Source organism: Stegostoma tigrinum, chromosome 27, assembly GCF_030684315.1.
Source record: "Stegostoma tigrinum isolate sSteTig4 chromosome 27, sSteTig4.hap1, whole genome shotgun sequence".
NCBI lineage: Eukaryota > Metazoa > Chordata > Chondrichthyes > Orectolobiformes > Stegostomatidae > Stegostoma > Stegostoma tigrinum.
Window position 1 is genome coordinate 7,965,217 of NC_081380.1, and position 27,364 is coordinate 7,992,580.

Sequence of the window (27,364 nt, forward strand, 5' to 3'; positions counted from 1 at the left end):
CGGAGCGGGGTCCAGGCACAGATTGAGGCTAAGTGCTCTGGAATCAAAAATACTGCAATGGGGTTGGGCAGTGTGAGTGTGGGGTCATTGGAGATGGTTCAGTTAGACTGTCAACATCTGTGAGGAGGAAGTGATCAAAGAAAGCTGGTGAAATGTCTTGACCCAATTCAGGTTAAATGCCATCAGACTCTTGAAAATTCCTTATTCTTAGTTGAGTTGAAAATTGGAGCAGTTTCTCTCAGTCTGATGCAAGCATCATTTACAAACCGTTCAAATTTCATAGGGTTTGAGAGTCTAGGAAAGTCAGTGTCTTACAATAGCTCTACATCTCCTACCTTCCTCTCTCTCTCTCTCTGCCCCGGCCAGTTTATGACAATCTTGTGAACATGAACAATAACCAGAGAAATGAGGTGGACACCTAATCACTTCTGTGAGCGGTCTAGCTGCTAACAGCCTGTCACCTCATCCCTAGGGGCTTAAACCTGTGATCATTTCCACCGTACTCCCCGTGCCCCTCTAATGCGTGACTCGTTGAATCTACGGTAAGTCAAACTGCTTCTGAAGTAACCAGAAACACAAAGGAGGATGTTGGACAGCTGGAAAAGGAAAAACAGTGTCTATTCAGCCAAGAACTGTGGGAATTTACTGTCGTAAATGCTGGCCTGGACAGTGACCGCCACATCCCACGAATGAATGGAAAACTGAATTTAAAGGAAGTTTAGTGATTCTGTCGGCTGCCTCCATTATGGACCTCCATCCTTCACCTATATTGCTAACTGAAGCTAAGAACTGGGATTTCTTTGGACAGCCTTGGTGCTGAGAGCGAAAGGGTCATGAAGAGGGAATGCATAATTCAAACGGCGAGCTTACCATACAGCTTCTGAATGGCCATCTTGTCATCCCAGCTGAGGATAAAGTCTCGGCCCAGCTTTTTGTAAAACGGAGACATCAAGGCGTTTTTAACAGGGGAATGCTCAAGGCCCAGGGTGTGGCCAATCTCGTGGGCCGTGACGATGAACAGGTTCCTCCCTTTGCCCCGGTTGAGAGACCACCTCTCGTCGTTGTCAAAGTGAGCTTCGCCCCTTCTGGGGAAAAAGGCATGTGCTAAGGCACCACCTGAAACAGAACACAGAGAGTAACCTAAAATACAGGGTGGAACTGCCGGGGCACCCTGTAATGCAGCTGTGAAATAGGATGGTATGTAGATTGAATTCAGGTAGCGCTGCTCTCATGGGGGGTACTGGCGGCGCAGCGTTGGTGTGAGTTATCCTGAACCCCAGGCTGAGGTTCTAAAGGCGCGAGTTCAAGTCCCGCCCTGACAGACAGTGAAATTTGGATTCAATGAGAGTCTGGAATACAAAGCGGATGGTACAGTTATGGAGGCTGCCAGCACAAAAAGCGGTCCTTCAGCCCATCAAGTCTGTTCCGGTCAAAAACAACCACCTAATTATTCAAACCCCGTCTTCCAGCACTTTGCCATCGCAAGTGCAGGTCTAAGTATTTCTTCAATGTCATCAGAGTTTCTCACCCTTTAAGGCACTGAGTTCCAGATTTCCACCACCCTCTGGGTTTCCTCATATCCCCTTTAAACTTCCTGCCCTTTACCTTCAATCTATGCCCTCTGTCCCCTTCATTGACAGTCACTGATCTCTCCACCAAGGGGTATAGATCTTTCACGTCTAACTTACCATGCCCCTCATAATTTTATACATCTCCACCTCAGTCTCCTTTGCTCCCAATCTGTCCAATTTCCTTATGTAACTAAGAATCTCCAGACCTGGCAACATCCTGGTAAATCTCTTTTACACCCCCTCCAGTAAAGTCACATCCCCCTATCATGTGGAATCAATGTCAATTGTCAGAAAAACCCATCTGGTTCACTAATGTCCTTTAGGGAAGGCAGTCTGCCATCCTCACCTGGTCTAGTCTATATGTGACTCCAGACCCACAGCAATGTGGTTGGCTCCAAACTGCCCTCTGGTCAATAAATGCTTGTCTAGCCAGTTGCAACCGCATTCCACCAACAAGTAAAAGAAAATGGTTGTGATTGCATAAATCTAGACGTAATACAAAACCCTATATCTGTTCAGTACTGGGATCAGGCGATCTATGCTCCCTCCAGTCTCACCAGGCTTTGTGCTCCTCAGTTCTGTCCAGCCTGTTGGATCTGCTCACTGCCGAGCACTATTTCTGACCAGCACGGACATCCTGACACAAATCTGTTCACTTTAAGTCACAGTGCAGGGCACAACTGTGCAACAACACTTTAAACAGAAGCCTTGCTTCAATAAACAACCTGTAAGTCCATAAGATATAGGAGCAGAATTAGGCCATTCAGCCCATTAAATCTGCCCGACCATTCGATCATGGGTGATGTGTTTCTCAGCCCCATTCTCCTGCCTTCTCCCAGTAACCCTTGATCCTTTTGACAATTGAGAACTTATCGATATCTGTCTTAAATATTCTCAATGCCTTGGCCTCCATTGCCCTCTACAGCAATGAGTCGCACAGACACATTCCATCAAGTCAGATGGAGAGATGGGGTCAAAGCTTGGTTTTCTCAATATTAAACTCATGGGCTGATTTGAATCTATATTGATGATGTTATGCTAACAGCTCAGGACCAATACAAGGAACGGGCTTGGGAACTGGGAACTGGGCACAAGAAACAGAACAAAGAATGTTCAGACTATCGGCCAGACAGTCCATGTTGTTGCTCACCCTTCGTGTGAGCTGGTATTCACCCACCCTGTTCTGATATTCCTGTATTTTAATTATCTCACTGCACACCAGTTAACTCCAGAATGTGGAGACAGGCGGTTGATTTCGGCTGGGAATTTTCCATTTCCTGGCTTGAATCTCAATAAAAGGAAAAGCTGCTTTCCCCTATATGTGTGGTTTCTGCTACGCCCCAGACACACAGTGCATGGGAAAGCAGGAAGTAAAGGGTTAACAATGACTTTTCTCAAAGAATAGCTATTGAGAATGTGCCCAAGTTCAGAGTGGCATCAGAACACATGGCAATGTGGAGGGGTTCCAGGCAGTGTGTTCCCTGACTATGACACAGACATGGTTATGTTCAGGGAAGCCTGTTCATCTTCAGTCTTTCAAGCATGGACCTGATCTTGCTGCAGACACGTTGAGGAAATCTACCCACAGTTTCTGTCTCTGCCATTATATTCCAGGAAGGAAGTTGGACAAAGACTCATAAAGTCATTGAAATGTTCAGCACGGAAACAGACCATTCGGTTCAACTCGTCCATGCTGACCAGATACCTCAAATTACTCTAGTCCCATTTTCAAGCAGATCCCTCTAAACCCTTCCTATTCATAGACCCATCCAGATGCCTTTTAAATGTTGTAATTGTACCAGCCTCCACCACTTCCTCTGGCCGCTCATTCCATACAAGCACCACCCTCTGTGTGAAAATGTTGCCCCTTAGGTCCCTTTTACATCTTTCCCCTCGCACCTTAAACCTATGCCCTCCAGTTTTGGACTCCCCCACTCTGGGGAAAAGACTTTGTCTATTTACCATATCCAAGCCCCTCATGATTTTATAAACTTCTATAAGATCACCCCTCAGCCTCCGATGCTCCAGGGAAAATAGTCCCAGTCTATTCAGCTTCTCCCTGTAGCTCAAACACCCCCAACCCTGGCAACATCCTTGTAAAACTTTTCTGAATCCTCTCAACTTTAACAACATCTTTCAAATAGCAGGGAGACCAGAGCTGAATGCAGTATTCCAATAATTGCAAAACAAATGTCCTGTACAGCTGCAACATGACCTCCTAACTCCTATACTCAATGCACTGACCAATAAAGGCAAGCGTACCAAATGCCATCTTCACTATCCTATCGGCCTGTAACTCCACTTTCAAGGAACTATGAGCCTGCGCCCCAAGGTCTCTTCATTTAGCAACACTCCCCAGGACCTTACCACTAAGTGTGTAAGTCCTGCCCTGGTTTCAAAAACCCTGTGAAGAGCTTTCTCCTGGTGTCTGATCAAATGATCTCACATTTCATTTAGTGACCCCCTGTTCTAGATTCCTCATCAAATGCAAATAAACTTCTGTCTACTCTGTCCTGTCCAGTTTAAAACAGCTCACATTCTTATCTGCAAATAAAAAGTGCTCAATTTTGCAAGACTTTCTCCATATTCCCATTTCTTGGTGCCAGATGGTCTTGTAATGAAGCTACCTGATACAATCTCAAAAGACTCAAGATCTGTTCTGGGAGCATGAAAACCAAACTGCAGACAGTCGCAGTAAGATGTCACAAAGGCTTTGCATTTCCTCCTGGCTTCTGTAATTAGTCATTACCTCAAATCCACGCCACCACCAGCAATGGATCTAACACTGAAGTGCTAAACAGAAGTGACTACAGTATTAAACAGATGCACATTGTCATTACCAGTCCCTTACCTTACATTCATCTATAAAGTTCTAAACGAATGTACTTTTCCTAAAACATTGGGGGTGGCCCAATGGTTAGCGTTGCTGCCTCACAGTGCCAGGGACACGGGTTCAATTCCACCTCCCGGGTGACTGTCTCTGTAGCATTTGCACATTCTCCCACATCCCAAAGACGTGCTAGTTAGGTGGATTTACCATGCTGAATTTCCAAGTGTGTCCAGGGATGTGTAGGCTAGGTGGATTAGGCAGGGGAAATTTGGGGTTACATGGTCTGGGTGGAATCCTTTTTGGAGGCTCAGTGCATACCCAATGGGCCAAATGGCCTCTTTCTGCACTGTTAGGGATACTATGATCTTTATTCTCCTCCGTCCTCAGCTTTGTTCGGTTGCGGGGCCTTATATACTTCATCCATTCACCCAACCTGAGCATGGGTAAGCTGTTCAACTGTGAAAAGCATCAGGAGACACTTGTCTCCTGATGCTAGATAGCATAGAGAGTAGCCTTTCTTGTCATTTCAGGATTAATTTCTTCTAACAGTGCGGGAGATATTTAGGATCGGGATATATATGCTGTGCTGGTCGAGTGAGCCTCGAGAATCAGCTGATATAATCATATGGCATAGGACAAGTCAATTTGCCCCATAGTGTTCATGCCAGCTCATTGGAAGAGCTATAAAATTCATCCCACCAACCCCCCCTTACTCTTGACCCATAGCCCAGCAATTTATTGCCCTTTTCCAAGTGCAGCTGCAAATGCCTTTTGATAGCTCCTTCAGAAGAGGGTTCCAGGAGTGCTGTTCAACATAGAAACGCCCGTGCACTCCTCCTCTCCCCCTTTCAGCTCGTGGCTCCTGAGATAAAAGCAGATACTCAGTAAGAAGGCACGTTAAAGTAAAAATCTTACGATGAGACAGCAGTCAGCACCTGGTCCATCGAAAGCGTTGCCAATTCCATCATTGTGTTCCCCCTGGTAGAATGCCAAGCGGATGTCCGCAGGGCCATCCATCACTTCCCAGAAGGTCAGCGGCGATGCGTTACTCCACAGCTCAAAGGCTGTTCTCACTGCCAACTTCACCCGGCTTTGCTCCAAGTACCTCGGCCAGTTTATGATCTTGTACGTCAAGTGGTGCTTGTACCACTTCTCTCCTAAAGGGGAAGGCCGAGAAAAAAAACACAGAGACGGTCAGTGCGGTTTTACTCATGTTGTCTTTGACCAGTAACCCCTTCAACCAGGCGAATGTGAATCCAGGACAGCCAAGGTCCTGGCTTAAATATAAATACTTGTTTATTGACAGCACGTTTTGAGACCTGAAGTTGCCTCAAGACACTTTGCAAACAATTAGATCCTTTCGAAGTGCTGCAATGTAGCAGCCATTGAAATGCAAGAGCACAGCAGGATTCTATGGCAGCAACATGGCTCAGTGGTTAGCACTGCAGCCTCACAGCGCCAGGGACCCAGGTTCGATTCCGTCCTCAGGTTACTGTCTGCGTGGAGTTTGTATGTCCTCCTTGTGTCTGCGTGGGTTTCCTCCCACAGTCCAAAGACATGCAGGCTAGGCGGATTGGCCATGGGAAATTGCCCATAGTGTTCAGGGATGTGTAGATTAGTGGAGTTATAGGGGGATGGGTCTGGGTGGAATGCTCCAAGGGTTAGTGTGGACTTGTTGGGCTGAAAGGCCTGTTTCCACACTGCAGGGATTCTATGATTCAGTGAGCTAGGATTATATAATACCATTCAGTGGTGTTGCTTGTCGGGTAAGATTGGGCAGTGCACGGTGGCTCAGTGGTTAACACTGCTGCCTCACAGCACCAGGGACCTGGGTTCAATTCCAGTCGTGGGCGACTGTCTGTGTGGAGTTTGCACATTCTCCCCGTGTCTGTGTGGGGTTTCCACCCATCATCCGAAAATGTGCAGGTAAGGTGGATTGGCCGCACTAAATTGCCTTCAGTTTCCAGGGATGTGCAGGCTAGTCAGATTAACCCTGGGAATTGCAGGGTTACAGGGATAGGGATGGGTATGGGCAGGATGCTCTTCAGAGGGTGAGTGTGGACTTGATGGGCCAAACAGCCTGCTTTTACACAGTATTGATTGTACAAACTACTCTTCTCTTCAAAGTAGCACCATGAGGTCTTTAATACAGCAAACTTTGTTTTAATCAGTATCTTATCAAGCAGCATTCTTGATAAACCAGCAAAAATTATATCTACTGCAATGTCCAAGTATTTATGCTGTGAATAAAGAAAAACAGTGATGCGTATCCTCCCTGCATTACTTACCGTGTATTTTACATTGGCTTTTGGAGCTGCGTTGATGATTTCAAGCAGATTTTTTGAGGGATGTTGGTGTCCTGAAACTTCACTTGGTCAGGGTTTACTGCAGTTACATGGACTCTTGATTATTCGGAAAATTCAATCAAGTGGTACACTCCTGGTCCCATAGGTGCTGGTTAATAAAATGTTTGCTGTATACACACTTAAAATGGCAGGTATCACTGCAATTTACAGGTGTAAGATCGATACAGTATCACAGCACATAGGGGTGGCAGAGTGGCTCACAGCACCAGGGACCCGGGTCCAATTCCAAAGGCAACTGTCCGTGCGGAGTTGGTACATTCTCCCTGTGTCTGCATGGGTTTCCTCCGGGTGCTCTGGTTTTCTCCCACAGTCCAAAGATGTGCAGGTTGGATGGATCAGTCATCGGAAATGCAGGGATACGATAGTGGAAGTGAGTCTGGGTAGGATGCTCTCGGAGGGTGGGTATGGACTTGATGGGCCAAATAGCCTATTTCCACACTATAGAGGTTCAATGGCATCAAAACAGCCATGATTTCATTGAATGATGGAACAGACATGATGGGCTGAATGGCCTAGTTCTGTTCTCTATCTTATTATCTTTACATCTCATTTGAATGATGGCAATTCCAACAGTGTGGCCCTTGCCTGGTATTGTACCACAGTACCAGCCTCGATTATATACCTCCCTGCAGGAATCCACTCTCTGAAAACAAAAGGGATGTGTTCATGCCTTGTGCCCTTCTGGATTACCCAGAAGCTTGGGGAGCCGATAGAACACCATTGTGTTCTCCATGGCAATGCCTCGACCAATCAGAGCCAACCAATCAGCACCCTTTTTCCCTCTAGTATAAATTGTTGCGATCATTGGAAATTTGATATTCTTGCATGTGTCCTGACAAGTAGGAAAACTTAATCAAATGTCCTGTGGATTCCTCATCGAATCCAAATTTATACTGAGCTAAGGATTTGATGACTAAAAGCCTGGACAAAGAGCTATTATTTAAAAAAAATCTTAACAGTGGTGAGATAAATGGAGAGATTTACAAAGGGATTCTAGAGCTTGAGGACTGGGTAGTTGATAGAGAGGTGAAGAAATCAATGCTGCATAAGGGGCCAAGGATGTTGGAATACAGAGTTCCCAGAGGATTGGGAGACATCACAGCGACTGGGAAGCAAGGGGCCATGGGTGAACTTGGGTTAAGCACTTAGAAGTCAAGGTGATAGTGGACCACACCCCAGCATAGGTCAGTGGGCATCTGGGTGAAAGGGATTTGCTGAGAGTTGAGATGCAGAGATTTGGACAGGCTATAGTTTAAGGAGGGTGAAAGAGGTGTGTTGGAATAGCCAAGTTTGGGGGTAACAAAGGTAATGGTCAAGGGTTTGGGCAGCAGATGACATGAGGCAGGGGCCTCCAAATTTCCAGATCCATGCATAAACACCATCCGCCAACCCCTTACCTTGTAGAGACCCGGCTCCTCTTGTGGGGACCCTCCCAAGATAAATTGGCTCAAACAGACCACGAGCTGGAGGGAACAGTATGGATGATACAGTAATGAGGAAGTTGGAGTGAGATGGCTCAGGTCAGAGCTGTGTGGACGATGTTGCATGTGTTTGTGTGAGGGTGAAGGCAAGACCAAGTAAATGAGAAAGACCAAATTGGTGATCTAGCATTTGCGACATTTTTAGCTGTACAATCAGAAGTGAAAATTTAACCCAGCCTCAAGTGGACTGGAGGTTAGAGCTCATTTCTCTTCCTGCTGGTGGTTTTAACATTCCTTAATTAACTTCAGAGCAACAACAAAAAAATCCAGGCCAAAGACAGCTCCACAAAGGTTCGGTCCCCAGCCCGAACCCTGCGCTTGGTCAATGTATGACAGCAAAGAGCAAATGCTGGGGGATGTGACCTGAAATATCACTTCAACAATACAGTTCATTCCAACTCACACACCGGTATCTCAGATGTCCCCTGGGACTAACACTCTCAATAATACAAACATTGGGCCTAATGAGCATTCTTCAAATATTTACAGCTCATTCCTTTCGCTGGTGGCCTTGCTTTCTGGGAAATAATTCCGTTGCAAAGTAACAGAAGGTCTTTCTCAGAGGCAGTCGTTTCAAGTGGATTATAACTTTGAGTTATTCACTTTTCTCCAGTCATTCATTGGATATTATAAGTTCACTCCCTGCCAACTTACAGTTTTGAAAGCGCTAGCCGCATTCCCAAGGATTCACATTCATGATTGACAATGAGTACTTGTTGGCTGATCGAGCAGAGTAGCACTATAGCAAGTACAACCATAGACTTTTCCTGAATTGCATCCAGCTGTACTTCTAACCAAGCTACTAGATAGTTATAGTCATAAAGTCATTGAGTCATACAGCATGGAAATAGACCCTTCGGTCCAACCAGTCCAGGCCGACCATAATTCCAAACTAAACTAGTCCCCACCTGCCTGTGCTTGGCCCACATCCTTCCAAACATTTCTTACTCATGTACGTATCTAATTGGAGTTTAAATGTGTTTGCGCGTCCACCACTTCCTGTGAAAATTCATTCCACACACAATCCACTCCTTTTCAAAAAAAAATTGTCCCTCGTGCCTTTTTTAAAAATCTTTCTCCTCTCACCTTAAAAATATGCCCCCTAGTCCTGAAATCCCCCCCTAAGGAGAAGACATCTGCCATCCACCTTTATCTATACCCTTCGTGGTTTTACAACCCTCCATAAGGTCACCTCTCAACCTCATGCATTGCAGTGAAAGAAATCCCAGTCTGTCCAGCCTCTCCTTATACTTCAAACCCTGCATTCCTGGCAACATCTTGGCAAATCTCTTCCGAGCCCTCTCCAACTTAATAATATCCTTCCTGTAACAAGGCGACTAGATTATCTAAAATTACAGAGTGATAATGAGCTGTGGTACATCATAAACTTGGGGGCTAATCGGGACTTAGTTTAAGTGGCACAAGCAGTCCTCCCCAAGTTTATGGGATCTTCAAGAAAAATTGGGTGGCACAGTGGCTAGGTGGTATGGGACTCACAGCACCAGAGACCCGGGTTTGATTCCACCCTAGGGTGACTGTCTGTGTGGAGTTGGCACATCCTCTCCATGTCTGCGTGGGTTTCCACCGGGTGCTCCGGTTTCCTCCCACAGTCCAAAGATGTGCACGCTAGGGGGATTAGCCATGGGAAATGTGGGGTTACGGGGATATGGTGGGATGGCTGGGTCTGGGTGGGATGGTCTTCAGAGGCTCAGTACGGACTTGAAGGGCTGAATTGGCCTCGTTTTGCACTGTAGGGATTCTATGATTAGTTTCAGAGACCTTTTGACCTTCCTCAATACAGCTCAATTTAGCCTCCAGAAATGATACTGAAAGCCTCTTTTTGTCCCACCTCCAGTTTTAGGCTGGAGGGGATGGGTGCGTGGAAGGGGGCAGAACACTAGGGGAAGGAGGTTGGTTGGCAGAGAAAGTGGAGTGAGACCCAATTAAACTAAATTTCACCATCCAATGTCCACCTTAAGGAAGCTCCTCTGTTATAAAAATGCTTTCCCATTGAAGGTCGAGGACTCTCATTTTGAAGATGGTATCCATTAGACATAGGCACAGAAAGAGACCATTCAACCCACCGAGTCTGCCCTAACTTTTATTGGATTGAATAACGGAGAAATAATGGTGTCATTTTCCCTGAGAGTGATCAACTCTGAGCCATGTTTGATAATGGCGTCTGCAGATTGGCATTCCTAGAGTCCCTGGGGTAGCAGAGCGATTACGCTCCCATCAATGTGCGCAGCTGCCCTACAAGATCAGCTTCCCATTCCCCCGTTAACCTTCTTCCACCACAGACTGACTGTCAGCAGACCCCATTGCATATCCAGCAAAGAGAGGTGGCCTCTAGTTGAAAAATCATGCCCAATAAGGATATAACATTCAGCTTTCACACACTCCCCACCTCCCCCCAGTCACTTGGAAGGACCAGGCTAGTGAGTGGAAGGAAATATGGGTGACTGATCGCAAAGAATTGAACACTGGAATGTACAGCAATTTTTGTAAGATAATGACCACAAAGTGACAGGAAGTCCTCTTTTGATTTGGGAGATGACAGATCCTGTGTTATTTCTGGGGCAATGCAAAATGACAGCAGTTTTTTGTTTATTTACAGAGTTTTTTTAATGAAATCATATTACTTCAGCCAGTTTATGTATTAACAAAAGCCTAAATGCCCACCAAGTGCCGCTGCCTGGAACCATCAGCAATATGAATGTGGAACAGTTCCCAGTTAGAATAATCACTATCCTCCAAGATAAGGCAGTTCCTGCATTTTTACTGGATGCCAAGTAAACAATTCATTTGCTGTAGAATTCTAAACCCTTCAGATTCCCACAGAAAGAGTAAGTAAAACGCTGAGTTTATCCAGATGTCCCGAATCTCAACACACACATACACACACACACACACACAAAAAGAAACACATGCACATACACACACACACACACACACACACACACACACACACACACACACACACACACACACACACACACACACACAGACGCAGGCGCAGTCAAATTTTGGATCTTGGGCTTTTGTATAGGAATTTTCGTGTGCAAGGGAGTGAGGTCATTGCTGAGGTTAATACCCATTAAGTTCCTTCAGGTCACATCCAAAGTACATTTCAATCAGAATATATTTCCTTCTACACTCCCTCAGCCTCAGAGGAGTGTCTCCCCTACAGCATCTGCATGAAAGTCCCATTTGCACCTGAAATAGCTCCACAGGAGCCAGTGTCCCATCACTGAGCCACCTTTATTTACACATGCACAGCACGACATTGGCTGAGCTTCCTCACAGCCAGCTCTCAGAGTGAACTAACCCCTGACATTCCTGTTAATATCTGTCAGCCAGGGCTCCCTGATTGTACCACATTCACAGTCCCAATCAGGGAACTCATTCTACGAGGTTCACCTGGCTGGTCTCGTTACAAACACTGTAGTGCCATGCCTTGGGCCTAGGGTCCGCTCACTGTCGGACACCATGCTTCATGGATCGTGCTCTGCAATAACTGAGAAACTTTCTAAACTTTCTGCCCCTTGTGTGTAAAATTGAGCTTAGGATATGTTATTTGGCAGCTCACCCTGCCACCCCTTGACATGTTCTCTTCAGGCAATTGCTTTGAACACTTTGGTAAGCACAACCTTGTTACAATTTTGTTCAGACCTGTAACATTCATTGTAAACAATGTGACATTTAAAATTCCAGATATTTGCTCATAGAACAAAGCCACACGATTCAATCCTTTCAAATTATTTCCATCCACACCTCAGCAAAGCAAATAATCAATACTATATATCTTATACTTATTATATTCAGAATTAAGATGAGGTGAACATGGATTAGCAAACCAACAAATTGCACATTAAATGCCAGGCACATCTAAGAGAAATCTGAACAGATTTTCTCAACAGTCTACCCTGTCTTCAGTGATCACTGTGAGTTGCAAAAAGTCCTTAATGCTGTTTCCATCACTAGGGATTTCACCTCCTCTCTTTCAAGGATCGAACCTCTGATTTGCTTCTACAGCAGCTCCAATTCAGACAGCCTCACTGACTGTTTGAGTCCAAGCAGCTGAACCTCTTCTCCCGAGACTGCAGAGCACCAGATTTAGAACGCAAGCATCTACTCACCAACATGACTCCAGCTCAGACTCGGCCTTGAGCAGAATGCCACCCTTCCTGGGCTTCCCTGGAGGCTCAGCTCTCAACTGCACCAAGTGATCACTGCTCCCGATTTCCCTGCACTTCCAGCCTCCTCAGCAACATTAACAGCAGCACTTCATGTGGGCCTTCGCCTGGTCATAGTTTTGCGCCCCATCCCCTTGCAGGCATACTGCCCAACCTCTACAAGTATCACTTAAACAACAGAAACCAGAGCGAGCCATGCCCCTGCCACACTCTGTACTTGCAACAGAGCACCAGCCCTGCCTGGAGTTACAATCCTTCAAGTAGGACCCAGCTTCCAGTCTGAAAACACACTGAAACAACCTAGGAACATAAATTCCCTCTCAGCCCCTCTTCCCACATGAGGGATATGAGGTTGCATGTCCATGAGTGTATCTCAGTCATGTCTTACAGATTTTTAGCACAGATGCCACCTACTCCAAAGACTCTCAACTATTCAGTGACTTTGTCAAATTCACTCCAGATCAGCAGTGCCCACACTGAGCTGGATGGGATAGTGAGAAATGGAGTCAGGGATGCTTAAGTTGAAGATTCTGTTGAATCAACAGAGGAGTTTCTCAGACGCTCTGTCCCATGAGACGATCTCCCCGTCCTTTTTGTTCTCCCTTCATTGCAGAGTGACCCTTGAGTGATTGGGCTATAGGTCACCTTAAGGTGAGGAAACCCAGCGTGTCATTGGCTTCTGTCAGCTGTTGGATCTCCTGCTCTCATACTACTCAGCACTCATTCTTAATGTGACATATTTTACCACGACCTCCAGATGCCGTGAAGGTCACAGTTTGTGACAGCTTTGTGTTTACATTCAGGTCTGGTAGCTCACAGCTGTCTTTGTCAAGCCAGTCTCATAGTTGGGCAAAGGATTTCTTGGTGCTTATTATGGCAGACTTAGCCAGCACCTTCCAAATCCATCTACCATCTATCTTCTCAAGGGGCAACCAGGGACAGACAAAAAGTGCTGGTCCAGCTCGTGTTGCCCAAATCCCCTGAAGAAATGAAAAAAAGACAAAGTCTAAGGTTGATCAGGTACAGTGAATGCACTGTAGTTCTTGGTGATTGGTGGTTTCCAATGAAACACTGGCTCATTGCAAGCAGCTGTAGCGATATGTAGTGACTGCCGGATGATGACATCACATTAAACCCCCACAGCATGATGGGAAACAACGCCAACTTCTAAGCTTCTTGTGCCTCACAGGCCAGGCCCACTCCCGGCTCATCAAAAATCATAATCAAATCAACCTTTATCTCACCACCAGCGGCTTTGTAAAGCTAGAAATCGCTTTGACAGTTCAATCCAGAGATGTCTGATTGTTCTTAATTACACATCCAGTCCAATAGGAAATAATTAATCTCAAAGGATCTCACGTGCAGCAAGTTTGAAGTATGAGGAACGCCTTCTCAGCCCAAGCGGTTATTGGAGCACAGTGATGAGAAGAATCATCTCCTTACTTCAATTGCAGTCTCCCCAGGGAGCATGGCACATTACCCAAACTAACTACGTCCAGCATTCAGTGACTTGGCCTCTTGAAGTAGTGAGCTGCATTCTCCAGCTCAGCTATTACAAAGGAAGCTGTCAGATGACAGCAGGAAGGTGAATGAAAGAGTTATTGCATCCTACAGACCTGCAGTCCTGATCCCTGACCCACCTTGCTTGGCTCGTTCCAAAACAATATAAATGTACACTACAGGCTCATCCTGGTTGTTGCCATGACCAGGCAATGACCCATTCCCTCCTTCCCCTGAAATCTGAATGGGGTCACCAACCTCCAGAAATGAACAATAAATCCTCTGGGCGCTGCTCCCACTCATGCCAGAGAAAGGCTACAGGGAGCATTACCATAGTTCTGAGCAGTTTGGTGTTAAAGTGTTAGAGATTGAGGAGGAAGGCCCTTTGTTTGACAGCTAAGAATAAGCCAATCAAGTGGCCCCAGCCCACTCCCATCCCAGCCGAGAGATGCTGCTTGTAGATGGCAGCAATGGGCAAACTGATGGCTGGAAGGATGGGAGGTAGGTGGTCATGTGGCGCTATCTCAAGGGACAGATTTAGAGGTGGTAGCCGCATAGCTGGCTTCTCCTGTCAAGCTGCTGAGCCAACACTGCACCAGTTCTGAGGAAGGGTCACCAGACCAGAAACGTTAACTCTGTTTCTTCCCTTCACAGATGCTGCCGGGCCTGTTGAGCTTTTCCAGCAACTTTGTTTTTGCTCCTGTTTTACACCAGGCAGGTCTGGCGAATGGTGTCCCTACAGGACTTTCGAGATCTCCACTCAGTTAGGGTACACCAAGCCATGTGTCGTGGCTGACATAGGAATCTGAGATCGGTTAATGCCTGGAGAAAATGGAAACCAGAGGAAGAGAGAAACAGATGCAGGTTTAGCTGGGCTAGTGCAGTGACAGAGCAGCGTAGATCAGAAGGGGACATATTCAAAGGGACAACCCTGCATTGGACCATCACGCTGTTGTATCATTGAAACTCGCCACAGCTGGTTTGGGATCACGAAAGGAAAGGGAAATAAAAAAAATTCCTGAACAATAAATGCTGCCACCCTAATGAACTGGTGCAAAATGATGGCCCAGATGATGGCAATAAGGTGGGAATATTGATGCTGTTTCAAAACTCAGCAGGAATGTGCTACATCTGGATGCTTCGAGGATAATGAAGTTTGCACGCTACTTGAGTGAATTACTCTAATCGGTTTCACCACAAATACATTTCTCACGCTCTCAGCCTGGTAGAAGTGGCCCAGTTCGCGCACTGTCATGTTCTTCAGCTCTGATTGGCATCACAAATCACCAGTTGATGGCTTCTTATATGTTCACCATATAGGAGTAGGCCATTCAGCCCATTGAGCTGAACCTGCCATTCAATACGGTCAGTATGATGTCTTTTATCCATCCGGCCTCTAGAACACCATTGGTAGTCAGAAAGCTATCAACCTCCACCTTAAACATACTAAACCTTAAACATACTAACACCCTCTGTGGTACAGAATTCCTGTGGGTGATCACCCTCTGAGTGAAAATAAATCGCAAACCTAAGTGGCATCCTCCTTTTTTTTTGTATGATGCTCCCTAGTTCGAGACTCCTCAACCAGGAGAAACATCTTACCTGCATCTACCCTGTTTACCCCGTTAAGTATTTTCTAACTTCCAATGAGTTCACCTCTCATTCTGCAAAACTCCAGGGGATACAGGCCCAGTTTTTTCTCCTAGGACAGTCCCGTCATCACGGTAACAAAGTCTGGTGAGCCTTTGTCATACTCCCCCTACGGCAATAATACCTGTCCTAGATAAGGAGATAAAACTTCACAGAGTCTATCTATGCAAGCTCCTGTACAACTGAAGCATGAGTTTGCTCCGCAAAGACTTTGGATCTTATTCAAACGGATACGTGGAAGTTTATTAACAACTAACAACATACACTAACATGCCTATGTACATTAATATCTCAGGCCTGCATATAGTCTGGGTTCTGTACTTACTTATGTACCCATTACATTAAATACATAGTTGACTAGCTCACTGATTATCACAGATTAACTCTCTGATTAACCAACTGATTATACAAAAGGGTAGTCTGGAGGCCTTTTATATTGGAGTGCCACATGTTACAGCACATGAGATCTGTGCAATGATCCAACAAGCTGTGCCCACCATGGAATGGAAACAGCATGGTCATTCCAGCTACGTTTCTTTAGAATCTAATCTCGAGGTGTGAGTACCACTGGCATTATTGACCATTACTAGTTAGCAAGGGATTACACAGACCTCTCCTAGATCTGCCGTGCGGTGTCCATCTTTTCACAGACGTTAGCCTTTGGAACAGCTCTGCAGGCACTCTGGGCCACATGAAAGGGCTGGAGGTATGTGAAGTCCAGCAGCTTTCCTTCCCTAAAGGCCGCCCAGGGACCTGCTGGATCCTTGGCTGCTATTGCCCGTTTTCAGAACTCTTTCAAACAAAATCCCGAATGAACAGTGTTCGGGTTGACCATCATTCATCAACACGGTTTCTCAAAGCAGACCTCGGCCGACCTGCGTATATCATTGATGTGGTGTCAGCCAAGACAATCACTGACCAGGGGGTTGGGCTTGCAGAAGGTGGGGAGCTGGAGTTTAAGCTAGGACTTAGACACCAGCCAGTGCATGGGTTAGCAGATACAATGTGTGTAATCTGAGGATGAGGGGCTAGTTGACAGTTCCCGCTTACAGTGCTAATCGGATTGTACAGCAGAGAAACAGACCTTGTGGCCCAACATGTCCATTCCAACCAGATATCCTAAGTTAATCTGGTTGCATTTGCCAGCATATGGCCCAAATCCCTCTAAACACTGCCTATTCAATACCCATCCAGATGTCTTTTAAGTGCTGTAATTGTACCAGCCTCCACCACTTCCTCTGCCATCTCATTCCCTACACGCACCACCCTCTGTGTGAAAAAGTTGCCCCTCAGGTCCCTTTTAAATCTTCCCCTTCTCACCTTAAACCTATTCCCTCTTGTTTTGGACTCCCCTACCCTGGGCAAAAGACCTTGGCTATTCACCCTATCCATGCCCCTGAGGATTTTATAAACCTCTGTAAGGTCACACCTCAGCCCCTGACGCTCCAGGGAAAATAGCCCAAGCCTATTCAGCCTCTCCCTGTAGCTCAAACCCTCCAACCCTGACAACATCACTGTAAATAAAGTATAATTTTCAAATTATTATTAAAAATTATTACTTCCTTTAAGAAACAATTGGAAAAAGAAATGCTGTTTTAAGTGTCTCTCAATAAAGTCTTCTTCCCAGTTATATACACAAATGTATGCATGCATATATAAATATGTACAAATATATGTCTATTAAAAAATAAAGTTGCTCAGGCCAGGTCTCAGTGTGGGATGTGCAGTGCATGTTTCTTGTGGAATGTTTTGGTTCTTAGGAAGTGAACTGCTTACACAGAAATTCCTGCGCTGTTCCTAATCAGCAGCCACAAACATCCTTTCCAAAAGCTTCCCAGGGACGCTTGGACACCTAGATCCCTGACTGCAATTCCCAAAGCTCCCGAATTCACGGGTTTTACATTTTCTCTTTCTCAACAGCGTGGTTTTTGTCAGTTGTGCAAGGCCTCTGCTTATTCCCCTAGGCTCAGCAACAATCTCCAGCAGCCTGTGAGAACGGAGTTGGAATTGAATGGAGCCCTGGAATGATGAGCATTGGAGGGATAGGGGGTGGAGAGAATCGGGGGGGGGGGAGGGCAAGGTCATGGAGAGAGAAAGAGAGTGGGGGAGAGACTGGAAGAATCATAGAATCCATACAGTGGGAAAGCAGGCTGTTTGGCCCGTTAAGTCCACAACATCCCTCCTAGACCAACCCCTCACCCCTTACCCTATCGCCATAACGCCACCAGTCCCATTGCTAACCCACCTAGCCTGTACATGCCTGAACAATACGGGCAATTTCCCATGGCCAATCCACCCATCTTTGGACTGCGGGAGGAAACCGGAGCACCCGGAGCAAACCCACACAGGCACGGGGAGAATGTGCAAACTCCACACAGACAGTCACCCAAGGTTGGGATCAAACCCGGGTCCCTGGCGCCATGAGACAGCAGTGCTAACCACTGAGCCACCGTGCTTACCAGGTAGGGGTACACACAGAGCAGTCTTGTGTCAGGGAAGGTTTTCCCAGTTAAATTGGATTTAACCCCATTGGAATGACAAGCCATACCTCCCGAATGCCACCCAGCAAACCCAGTTGGGTTTACCTGGTATCTCCAAAGAGGGTGTCTCTCCCTGCCTGGCGCCTGGTGCCCGATTAAGAGATTCCCCTCTTCAAGAAGCTGGAGAACAACTGCTGGCAGCCTGCCCTCACCTCTGACCCCCTCCAACAAAGCACGGTCCTGAGGCTGGAAGATATCTTAAGCGAATATTTTAAACATCGTTCTGAATGAGGAGAGAAACGGAGAAGTCTCAGGATGCGATACCAAGGTTTAAGTCTCAACAATTACAACATGTAAAAGACATTTGGACAGCTACATGGAGAGGAAAGGGTTAGATGGATATGCGCTGTATGACTTATGACTGCTGAAGAGGCCACCAATTTACATAAAGAACATGGAGAGTGGTAAAAATAAACAGCCAAAAAGAGTTAAGATCTCAGGATGAGAGTCGACTCCTCACACAACTTCTGAGGTCAGGTGCTTGGGAGAGCGAAAAAAAAACGAAAAGAGGGTCATATTATATCGCGGTCTCTGAACACCAACTCTCAAATGAAAAGCCACAGGCTATTGATAAGCAATGTCCAGGAGAAGACAATTTCTCCAGCAGTATTCCTTTACCAAAGAAAACTAACGCAAAGAAGCTTAGAGTAAAGCAGGAAATAGGAGCTGGAATAGGCCATTCGGCCTCTCAAGCCTGCCCCACCGTTCTATAATATCATGGCTGATCTGTCCCAGGCCTCAACACCTCTCTCCTGCCTGCTCCTTACAACCATCAACTCCTTGAAACTTCAATAATCTTATCTACTCTTTAAATTCTTCCAATGATATAGCTTCCACAGTTCTCTGGGATATAGGGTTACAGCCGTGCACTTCTTTCTGAGGGCAGGAATTCCTTTGCCTCTCAGTTTGATTCTGTAACTATGTTCCCTAGTTTGAGAATCCTCCAATTGTGGACACATCCTATCAACATCTACCCTATCAAATGCCTTCAGAAACTTATTTGTTTCAATACGGTCACTCCTCATTCTTTTAAACTCTACTGTACAAATGCCAAACCTGTTCCGTTGTTCCTCACAAGTCAACCCTCTCATCCCAGGAATTTGGATACTCAATCTTTTATGAAATGCCTCTAATGCCAACACATCCTTTCTTACATCGAAGATTAAAATTGTACACGGTACTCCAGGTATGCTCTCACGAAAACCCTGTACATTTGTGACAAGACTTCCCTATTTTTAAACTCCAATCTTTAGCGGTAAAGGCCAACATTCCAGTTCCCTGGAAGAAATGGATTTTAAAGTAGAATCAATGATTGCCTCATTTTTCAGATTTCTTCCCCTAGACAACAGAATTAAATAAAAACAACAGTAATGAGGCCTTGGGTAAAATGGACCTGAGGAAAGCAGAGCTGCAAAAGGCACCCTGTTGTAAGGCTGGAGTTGTTAAGTTTCAGGAGTGAAGTACGAAAAGTGTGAAGAGGAAGCTATCACCACCAGCCAGATCAACCATCTCAGAGCTCGAAGCTTCGAGGTTCAAGTCCAACTCAAGAAACAAGTTGCACTGCCTGGGCCAACACTCTGGTGTAGTACAAAGGGGGTGGTGCAGAATCAGGATGCCGTCTTTCAGATGACAAGTCAAACCAAAGGCCAGTCTGCTCCCTCGGCTGGTACCCATTGTATTAATTTAAAACAAAAGCAGACAGTTAGCCCCCGCCCCACCTCCACAGTCAGTAAAACATATGACTGAGACCCCACTGAGAGAGCTGACAGCCTAATGCCACTATCGCTGGACTGTTAATCCAGAGACTCAGGTCATGTCCTGGAGACACAGGCTCAAATCCCGCCAAGGCAGATGGTGGAATTTGAATTCAATAAAAATCTGGAATCAAGACTCTAATGACACCAGAAAACCCATCTGGTTCACTGATGTTCACTGAAACTGCCATCCTTACCTGGTCTGACCTACATGTGACTCCAAACCCACACCAATGTAATTTGACTCTTATCTGCCCCCTGGGCAATTAGGGATGGGCAATAAATGCAGCCTAGCCAGTGACTTGTATCCCATGAAAGAATGAAAAAACCATTGCTGTTAGTGGCTTCCTGCGGGAAGTCACTTTTGCCCATACAGCAGCAATATCTATGCTTCAAAACAGACGATGCAGCACTTCGGAAGGTGAAAGGTTCTGTACAAATGCGGGCCCTCTCTTCAAATGGAGAGAGGAGAGATTTAGCAAGAGGTGAGTTAAAAAGCAGGCAAAATAGAGCAACGTTCCATTATCAGGGACCGAATGTAATTATCTGCAGTGTAGGAATAAGGTTGGGTCAAATCACCAGAAGTGAAATTGACAGCTGATTGGCCGGTAATAAAAGCTGTCAGTCCTGGTTGCTATGAGGACAAGAGATGCCAGGTCATTTTAAATAAATTGATTAGTTCTTGACAGGCTCTGCATTCCTTAGCACTGATGGAAACGAGACATAATTTCATCATCTGTCGCCTTTCACAGCAGAACAGAATCCTGCAGAAACCTGACTGACAACATGGTCTCCGATGAAGGGTCTAGGCCCGAAACGTCAGCTTTTGTGCTCCTGAGATGCTGCTTGGCCTGCTGTGTTCATCCAGCCCCACACTTTGTTGACAACATGGTGTAACAGGCAAATGCACTTATTTCAGTGAAAAACATGCATTATCTCCTCCTTCAGAATGCGGAGTCTCTCCTCAAACTGTCACAGCTCTCACATGGATTAACTTTCACTGGCAGTCAATGAGATATCCTGAATTTTAACTCTAACCTGCTTTGAAAGAAAGACAGGAGTGGTTGGGCAGGAAGTGCTACACAGTCATAGATACAATCCTTCAGCTGAGGCAGAAGACCAAAACTCCACCTGCCCTCTAGGATAGGCAGTAAAGATTACATGGCACTTCTTCAAGAATCCTCCTTGGTCTCCTAGTCGATATTTATCCCTCAATTAACAACACATTGGTCAGTCAATTATCAAAGTACCAAACACATGAGCTTGCTGTGCATGAATTGGTTGCCGTGCTTCCCACTTTACTATAATGATACTTCTAAAAGTTTGTAACCAATGGAGTAAAATGCTTTGGGACCTCCTTAGTTTCTGAAAGGCACTAAGCACAAGAACTGTGCTCCACATCACACCAATCCAATTCTATTAGTCTCCTGCTCATCACCCAGATGAAACAATCTCTGGGCATTCCCAAACAAAGGAGTCATGTGAAGAAGTGCAGTCATTTTTCTTCTATTTCTTGACAGCGCATGGCAAAGTCAGCATTTGTTGCCCATCCCTAATTGTCCCTGAACCTGCTAGCCCATTGCAATGGGCAGTTAAGGATCAACCACCCTTACTGTGTTAGTCTGGAGTCACATGTAGGTACAGACCTTCCATAAAGGGCATTAGTAAAACAGGTTGGTCTTTAACAGCGTTTCATGATCCCCATTTCGGAGACCAGATTTCAGTCCCAGATTTATTCATCAAATCTCAATCCCACCAATCGCTATGATGGGGTTTGAACCCATGTCACAAGAGTTTTGAGTCTCTAAATTGTTAGTTCAGCAACTACTTTATTGGGGCACCATTTCCCCATTATCAGGAAGGCAGTTACATGGACAATATAGTTAGAGTAATATCCTATAACCATGAAAGATGAGCAAGTCTGTTTGTAGTGTTGTTGGAAGAGGAATGTTGACCAGGATACCACCGAAGAACTTCTTTCAATGATGCTGAGGGAACGTTTACATCCACTTTGGAAGGCAGATAGTTCAATTTCTCATTGAAAGGATTACAACTGCAGTGATTCAGCAATATCTCTGACACTGCAGTGAAGTATTTGTGAAGTGTCAGAAACTCCAAAGGGCAGAGAGTCATTGTAGCAGAGTAGATTGGAGATGTGCATGGAAAGCCCAAAGCAGTTCCTTCCAGGAAACTAAAAATTCTAACTGACAATTCCTTAAAGTAGGAGATTTTGGAGAGTTCCAACTCACTAAAGTTTAATATCTATCCAGAAAAAATTACAAGATTAATAAGGTACTCTTAACTCCTCGGTAACTATTAAACTGAATTTACCATTGGCCTCTTCAAGTACACCCCCCTGGCCAGATCTCTCATCAATCCCTGACCCAATATTTCCTCTCCTGCACCAACCCAAAGAGCATCCAGCCTCTAAGCCACCCTTCCGAATCTGACACCACTCCCATCCCAACACCACACTCCGTCCAATCTCTCAACCTTCCTGATTCACTCACCAATTATCTGGCATCCTATACCCTCACCCACTGGGCACCTTTTCCTTTACCTCCTTCACCCACCTTGCACCCTGACACCACAATCACCGTCACCTTATCCTCATTTGTTTAAAAATAATTTGTGCGACTCTGGCTTCACTTTCTGGTCAGCATTTCTTGCCCATCCCTAGTTGCCGTTGACAAGGTGGGGGTGAGCTGCCTTCTTGAACCGCTGCAGTCCTCCTGCTGTGGGTTGACCCCCAATGCCATTAGGGAGGGAATTCCAGGACTTTGAACCAGCGACAGTGAAGGAATGGCAACATATTTCCAAGTCAGGATGGTGAGTGGTTTGGAAGGGAACTTGAAGGAGGCGGTGGTGTTCCCATATATCTGCTGTCTCTGTCCTTCTATTAGTCTTGGGTTTGGAAGGGTCTTTGGTGAATTTCTGCAGTGCATCTCACAGATAGAACACACTTCTGCTACTGAGCGTCAGTGGTGGAGGGACTGGATGTTTGTGGACCCTTAGGTCTGCCCACCTCTGGAGGGCATAGGTTTAAGGTGAGAGGGGAAAGATTTAAAAGGGGCCTAAGGGACAACCTTTTCATGCAGTGGGTAGTGCACATGTGGAACAAGCTGCCAGAGGAAGTGATAGAGGTGGATACAATTGCAACATTTGAAGGACATTTGGAGAGGCACATGAACAAGAAACGTTTCGAGAGAAACAAGGCCAAATGGGACTGGTTCAGTTTCGGAAACCTGGTCGACATTGAGGAGTTGGGCCAAGGGCTCTGTTTCCTTGCTGTATGACTCTAAAACACACGAACTGCTGTAAAATGGGATGGCTTTCAACAATAGACTTTTCCCCTGCCAGCTGCCAGAATTCCTACTTCACAAAGAAAACTGCAGCCCAGGAACTTCCAGAGTTACAGTCTTCAAAGTGTCAATACGCATTTTTTTTATATTGTCTGACGCCAGGTCAGAAATAAGAGTTTCTGAGCCCGATCTGAATTTCTTGGCCATTATTAAATTCAGTCCCAGAGTAAAGTTTGAACACCCAACTTCATTGCTACTAACTAAGCAAAGACATAAGTAGAAAGGATGATACCGGGGGTGGGCTGTTTGTCTAACACAGGAATCGTAGACAGATCAGGGGCCAGATTTTTAATTACTGATGAGATCAGGACCTGGTACAATGCAGATTGAAAAAACGCTCCTGGAGGTCTTATGGGAATCTTAGCATCTCCAGGGCTGTTTCAGAATTCCAAAGAGGTTTGGGAGGGGAGGCATTGGTGTCAGGGATGGTGTCTGACACCAATTAATGGGTCCTTGAGTTTCTCATGAAGCTTGCTGACATGAAGCAGCATAGAATTTTGCAAGAGGTAGTAAGAACTGCAGATGCTGAAGTCAGAGACAACACAGTGTGGAGCTGGAGGAACACAGCAGGCCAGGCAGCATCAGAGGAGCAGGAAAGCTGATATTTCAGGTCGGGACCCTTCTTCAGAAATGGGGCATCCCTGGAAGAGGCTTCGCATGGGGTTATAACTCCCTCAGAGATAGTAAGAGTTGCCGATGCTGGAGTCAGAGACAGCACAGTGTGGAGATGGAGGAACACAGCAGGCCAGGTAGTTTATAGGTGGAGTGGGCCAGGCTTGCACACATCAGGGCTCAGATGCTGGTTTGGACATAGAGGGGGGCGCCCGATAAACCTGCATTGCGTTCAGCTTTTCAAGAAATCTGTGGTTTCCAACTAACTCCATTGGCAATTCTACCTGGCCATACAGACCCATCTCCTTCCACTTCCCAAGGACTCGCCACTCAAATTGGCAAGTTAACAGCAGCTCCCAAAATGGCCAATGCCTGCCTTCGCAGCTGGTTCCAGGCAGGTGACCCCCCCAGCTCCTGCCCAGTGGTTAGTACCTCTAACTGGGCACCGAATATCCCTCCCCACTCAAGCAGACCATTTAGATTGTTTTTTTTAAAAATCGCATTCAAAGTGACCCGGGTGCTGGCACCCAGACCCTGCAGGGAAAATCCAGCCCCGTGGAATGGAAAAAAATCTGGGAACGATCCCGAAAAGCAGGAATCATACAGCTATCTCAACTCTAGTGAAGGAGTGGGAAAGACAAAGTCAGAGACAGAGTTGAACTGCATGCCTGACATTAAGGTGTTTGTGCTCTCTCCTGTCCTCGGGCTAAAGCTGAACATTTTTTTGCTGTTCAATGAATTCGGTTCAGGTGAGAAGGTGAAGAATGCAGACATGCCTGCAGGACAGTATCTCAATATCGTGACAATCCCAATCTAAAACAGCTCAATCTGTGAGGAGAAACACTGTGGGGATGTACAGGCTGTAGTAGGTCTCGAGGACATGCTGTGGCAGTAGATGGATTCCACACCAGCTGAGGCTAGGGCTGGGCCATTCCTTCTTCTACCAGATGTTGAAACGTTGATGTGAACCCGTCATGTCCAGAGAATTGCTCTCTGATGTGGACGCCCAAGCAGAACTGAAATCCATTTAGAAGATCACAGCTCCATCTGCAAATCCTAGGACTATAAATGGTCCTGTAATCCATGAGCCTGAGTCAATCCAACAACATACAACAAGGCTGTGCCATGTTTTCTGGGGTCTGGGGGGATCATTTCTGGCATGGAATGGACATTAGTCTGGGTCACGTCCAGAACCACCGACGTCAGGTCCAGTATATTCTCAAGTTATTTTACTGAAGAGAGAATCAAACTGGAGTGAAGTGGTCGCATTTCTAAACTAACAGCCCAGAGGCCTTAATTAAGAATCCAAGAAGTTTAAAATCCCACCCGCATTGTTTCATAAGTTACACTCGGTTTAAAAAAATACGTGACTGCTTTACTAAGCAGAAGGAGACCTGGCATCATCGCCTGGTTGGAGGATACAGAGGACTCCAGGGCACCTTCAGTGTAGTATGAAGTGGCAGTCACATGTTACTGTACCACTCTCAGAATAACAAAGGACACTGACCAGAAACTCAGCCAAATTTGCCATTTATATACGCTGCCTACAGGAGCAGGTTGAGGCAAAGAATACTGTGGCAAATAACTCACCTCCTGGCTCCCCAAAGCCTGTCCTCCATCTACAAGGCACAAGTCAGGAGTGTGATGGAATACTCCCCACTTGCCTGGATGAGTGCAGCCCCCAACAACACTCAAGAAGCTTGACACCATCCAGGAGAAGGCAGCCCGGTTGACTGGCACCACATCCACAAGCGTCCACTCCCTCCATCACCGGCACTCAGTAGCACCAGTGTGTACCATCTACAAGAAGCACCGCAGAAATTCACCAAAGATCCTCAGACAGCACCTTCCAAACCCAACGCGACTTCCATCTAGAAGGACAAGGGCAGCAAATTTGTGGGAACACCACCCCCATCTGCAATGTCCCACTCACCATCCTGACGTGCTTTTCCTTCACTGTCACTGGATCAAAATCCTGGAATTCCCTCCCTAGAGGGGAATGTGGGTCAACCGACAGCATTTGGATTGCAGTAATTCACAAAGGCAGCTCACCCCCACCTTCTCCAGGGCAACTAGGAATATGTGAAACCAATATCACATGAATGAATTTTTAAAAAAAGATCTGTTAAGATAGGTAACTGCACCTCCTCCATGAGAACCCGCAACACTAGAGCATCTCAAGGATGCATTCTCAGCCCCCTACTGCACTAGCTGCAAACCCACGTCTGTGTTGCCAAATTCCAAATGAATGCCATCGGCAAGTTTGCTGATGACACCGCTGTAGTGAGACAGATAGCAAACAATGATGAGTCAGAATACAAAAGGTAGATAGAAGGCTTGGTGCCATGGTGCATTGATTAAAATCCCTTTCTCAATGTCAGCAATACTAAAGAACTGATCACGGACTTCAGAAAGAGAGGACAAGAACATGCCCCAATCCACATCAATGGAGTGAAGATTGAGATGGTTGAGAGTGTTAAGTTCCTCGGAGTGACTATAACCGATAACCTGTCCTGGATTTCCCACACAGATGCGACAGTTAAGAAGCCATAACAACGTCTCTTCTTCCTCAGGCGGCTCAGGGCATTTGACACGTCCACAAGGTCCCTCATCAACTTCTACAAGATGCACCATTGAAAGCATACTGTCCGGGTACAGAATGACGTGGTACAGCAACTGCTCTGTAAGAAACTACAGAAGGTTGTTAACACAGCCCAGGCCGTCACGGAAGCCAACCTTCCATCCATGGACTCCATTTAGACCATGTAGAGGTGCCGGTGTTGGACTGGAGTGAACATGATCAGAAGTCACATGACACCAGGTTATAGTCCAACAGGATTACTTGAAATCACAAAGCTTTCGGAGTGCTGCTTCTTTGTCGGGCGAAATGATTAGAATGATATTATTACTCATATGAATGGACTCTATAACTTCAAATAATGTTGCTCTTGTTAATGTTGATCTTGCTTCATGTTCCTCCTGTGCAGTGTAACCTGTACGCCTCATTCTCTCTTCACACCCTACCATCTGTATGTCCTTGCATACTACGATCTGTCAGTGCTGCTTACATACAAAGCTTTTCACTGTACTGAGATACACATGACTACAAATACATCAAATCAAATCAGACAATAAATCAAGTCAAAAGAATGAAAATATTCCCAGCAAGGCCCACACTCATTGTGTAACAAGTATCACTGGCCAGGAAACATAGCCAAGCTAAAAGCACAAGGATGGAAGATAATAAAGTGTGAAGCTGGATGAACACAGCAGGCCAAGAAGCATCTTAGGAGCACAAAAGATGACATTTCGGGCCTCGACCCTTCATCAGAAAAGCAAACTGGAGTTTGACTTAACTAGAATGGGATGAGGTTACACTTAAAAACCAGCCCAAATTCCTCCTTGGCAACTGGTCTCACAATTGCAGTCCAGTTGTTGCGCTGATTGAGATCAACTAATTCATCACACTCCCTGGACTAGCACTGTCCTGACACACATAGGG

General features: G+C 45.9%; 1 protein-coding gene across 1 annotated transcript in view; it reads right to left on the minus strand.

Moving 5' to 3' along the window:
- Positions 1 to 27,364, minus strand: part of mmp28 (matrix metallopeptidase 28) — a 98,969-nt gene that overhangs the window by 22,981 nt on the left and 48,624 nt on the right. Inside the window, exons 4-5 of the mRNA XM_048557234.2 lie at positions 5,337 to 5,558; positions 871 to 1,116 (exon numbers count right to left, since the gene is read on the minus strand). Coding sequence (XP_048413191.2) covers positions 871 to 1,116; positions 5,337 to 5,558 — 468 coding nt within the window. The remainder of the gene's footprint in view (positions 1 to 870; positions 1,117 to 5,336; positions 5,559 to 27,364) is intronic.